Source organism: Protobothrops mucrosquamatus, unplaced genomic scaffold, assembly GCF_001527695.2.
Source record: "Protobothrops mucrosquamatus isolate PMUCROS unplaced genomic scaffold, P.Mucros_1.0 scaffold12130, whole genome shotgun sequence".
NCBI classification, from domain to species: Eukaryota; Metazoa; Chordata; class Lepidosauria; order Squamata; family Viperidae; genus Protobothrops; species Protobothrops mucrosquamatus.
In genome coordinates this window covers 51-2,553 of record NW_015397908.1, presented here as the reverse complement: position 1 = coordinate 2,553, position 2,503 = coordinate 51, and the positions used below count along the sequence as shown (strand labels likewise).

General features: G+C 51.9%; 1 protein-coding gene across 1 annotated transcript in view; it reads left to right on the top strand.

The window, feature by feature from the left end:
- The window catches only part of LOC107301385 (DNA excision repair protein ERCC-6-like), a gene marked incomplete at both ends in the record, with an annotated part of 6,671 nt that extends 4,619 nt beyond the window's left edge, over nt 1-2,052 (top strand). Inside the window, 4 exons of the mRNA XM_029287114.1 lie at nt 367-512; nt 603-678; nt 1,069-1,196; nt 1,875-2,052. Coding sequence (XP_029142947.1) covers nt 367-512; nt 603-678; nt 1,069-1,196; nt 1,875-2,052 — 528 coding nt within the window. The remainder of the gene's footprint in view (nt 1-366; nt 513-602; nt 679-1,068; nt 1,197-1,874) is intronic.
- Nucleotides 2,053-2,503: the final 451 nt, after the last annotated feature.

The following is a 2,503-nucleotide window of genomic DNA, read 5'->3' as shown; positions in this document are numbered from 1 at the left end:
CCCCCCCCCCCCCCCGTCCTTGGCAGGGAGGACGAAACACGTGTTGCAGTTGACGGTTTGATTGCAACCGTGGAACCCTTTTGAGCTACAGTTGCAGTAGACAAAAGACGGTTATTGAAAAAGGAGCGTAATTCTGAATTTAAAGCACAGCAAGAGGTGTTCACTTTTATTGAAATTATTTATTCTGTTCCGTTGATTCTTTAAACGTTTTCTAAGTTCCTGAGATCTTTTACATGTCTATAGTGGAATTCTCCATGTGTGTGTGTGTGAGAGAGAGAGAGAGAGATTAGATATAGTAGGAAAAATGTGTCATGTTTTGAACAGAGAACCCTGTGCATCCCTGATCCCAAAATGTTGCTTTCCCAGGCAAATATTCAAACAGTTTCTAACGAACAGAATCCTGAAGGACCCAAAGCAGAGGCGTTTCTTCAAGTCCAATGACCTCTACGAGCTCTTCACCCTGAGCGCCCCGGACGGAGCCCAGGGGACAGAGACCAGCGCCCTCTTTGCAGGTGTGTTGTGCCAGGGCAGGTGCCCTCGCCTAATAACACGTGCAGGGAGAGGCGTGAGCAGCCGGTGACGCTTTGTGTGATGCCTTTCAGGAACCGGCTCTGATGTTCCAGCACCGAAGCGGCCACTGAAGCGTCGCAACGCCAACGTCTCTGGATTTTCCAGAAGGCCCCGTGCAAAGCCGACCTCCGGGCAGTCCGATTCCTTCTTGGCAAGGAACCGTGAAACTGCGCCCCTTGCAGCGGGGGAGTCGGTGGTGGTCGAGGGAAGCTCAGCGCTGTCCCCTTGTCCTCTTCCAAAAGACCCTGCCCAAATGCCCGCTGCCAGTGCGGATTTGTTCCTGGGGACAGGAGAGGAGCCCTCGGGGCTGGGGGAGGAGCCGGGCCGAGGAGGAGGAGGAGGAGGAGGCACATCGGAGGAGGGGAAGGGCCGGGAGAGGCCAGGCTCCAGGGCACAGCAGGGCAGCTGTCGGCCGCTCGCTCCTCCCGGGGAGCCGACCTCCACCCCGGGGCCTCGCAAGGGCAAACGGAAGAGGCCCAAAGGTTCTCGGGGTGCCAGATTCGAGGGGGTGCCAATTCCTCACCTGGTGAAGCAGAGAAAGTACCAGAAAGAAGATTGCGAAGAGGGGCTGCGAGAGCCAAAGAAAAGCGATGATTACGTTTTGGAGAAGCTTTTCAAAAAATCAGGTAACTTTCTTCTGTTGTGCTATTTTGTTTAAAAATAATTCCAAATGTGACAGAGATCCAAGTAATTTATTTCAGTTTATTTTCCCATAAAAATAGTTGCTGATAGATACAGACACAGCAGGGAAATAATGACAGTCTAGATGAGTTTGTGCACGTTTATTTATTACTTTCTGCCTTTCACTCAGGAGTTGGAAAGGACAAACTACGGCTCTCCTTCCTTCTATTCCCCCCCCCCCCCCGATCGTGCCCAGTCGCAAGGGCCGAGGGTCTAATATAAGAACTAATATCCTCTCCCTAATAGCGAATCGATTGAGGCAAGAAAGTCAGTCGTGCACCCACTTCATCAGGGTTCCTTGTGCGTCCCACTGTTTCTCAACCATGGCCACCTGAAGAAGCCTGGACTTCAACTCCCAGAATTCCCCAGCCAAGGAGATACTGGCCGGGACAGATTGTGGCATTCTCCACATTTTGTTCTGGGACAGTTACCGGTTTTATTTTTGGTGGTTTGGGCAGGGCCCCCTTTTCTAGAAGCGAGGCAGCCGGTTGAAGCAGGTCGGCCCTGGCCCAGCACTTCTAGGCCAGCGGTTGAGCCTCACGGGCAGAGCGCCTCTTGCTCACACCCAGGCGAAGGGAATGGGGGAGATGGGGGTTCTAACTCCTAACTCCTTCCTCTCCCAGGAATACACAGCGTGATGAAGCATGACGCCATCATGGAAGCTTCCAGTCCAGACTATGTGTTGGTGGAAGGCGAGGCCAGCCGTGTCGCTCAAGACGCCCTCCGAGCCCTGAAGATTTCTCGACAACGATACCGGGGAGCTGCTTCCACGCGGACGGATGACGCCCCAACCTGGTTAAAGTAAGCCTGCTGGCCCTCCTCCCTCCGCGTCCGTTACGACGGCACTCCGCTTCATGGACCGGAGAGTTGGTCTCTCTCACCGTGTAATCTTATTTGGGGATCTGCTGCATCCAGATGCATAACTTTTTCAGAGAGAAAGTGAACAGCCGGCCCTGTTGGAAATCCTTGCATCTTGCTGAGATGCGCAGATTCTGTATTTTAGCCATTACAAAATAGCTGTAGAGCTTCAGTATCTAAAAAGGAAGCTTGGAAAAAATCTACTGATGCCACCTACCCTGACGCTTGTCATATGTCTGATTAACGAAACACTTAAAAGGACTTTCAGGCATATTTTTTCCTAAAAGCATTTATTAAGGTTACAGAGACGTCAGTACAGCATGGTGGAAATGCTTAGGTCTGGCTTCTCTTCCGTTACGCATATACATTCTAAGCATTTCCCCCCCCCCCCTTA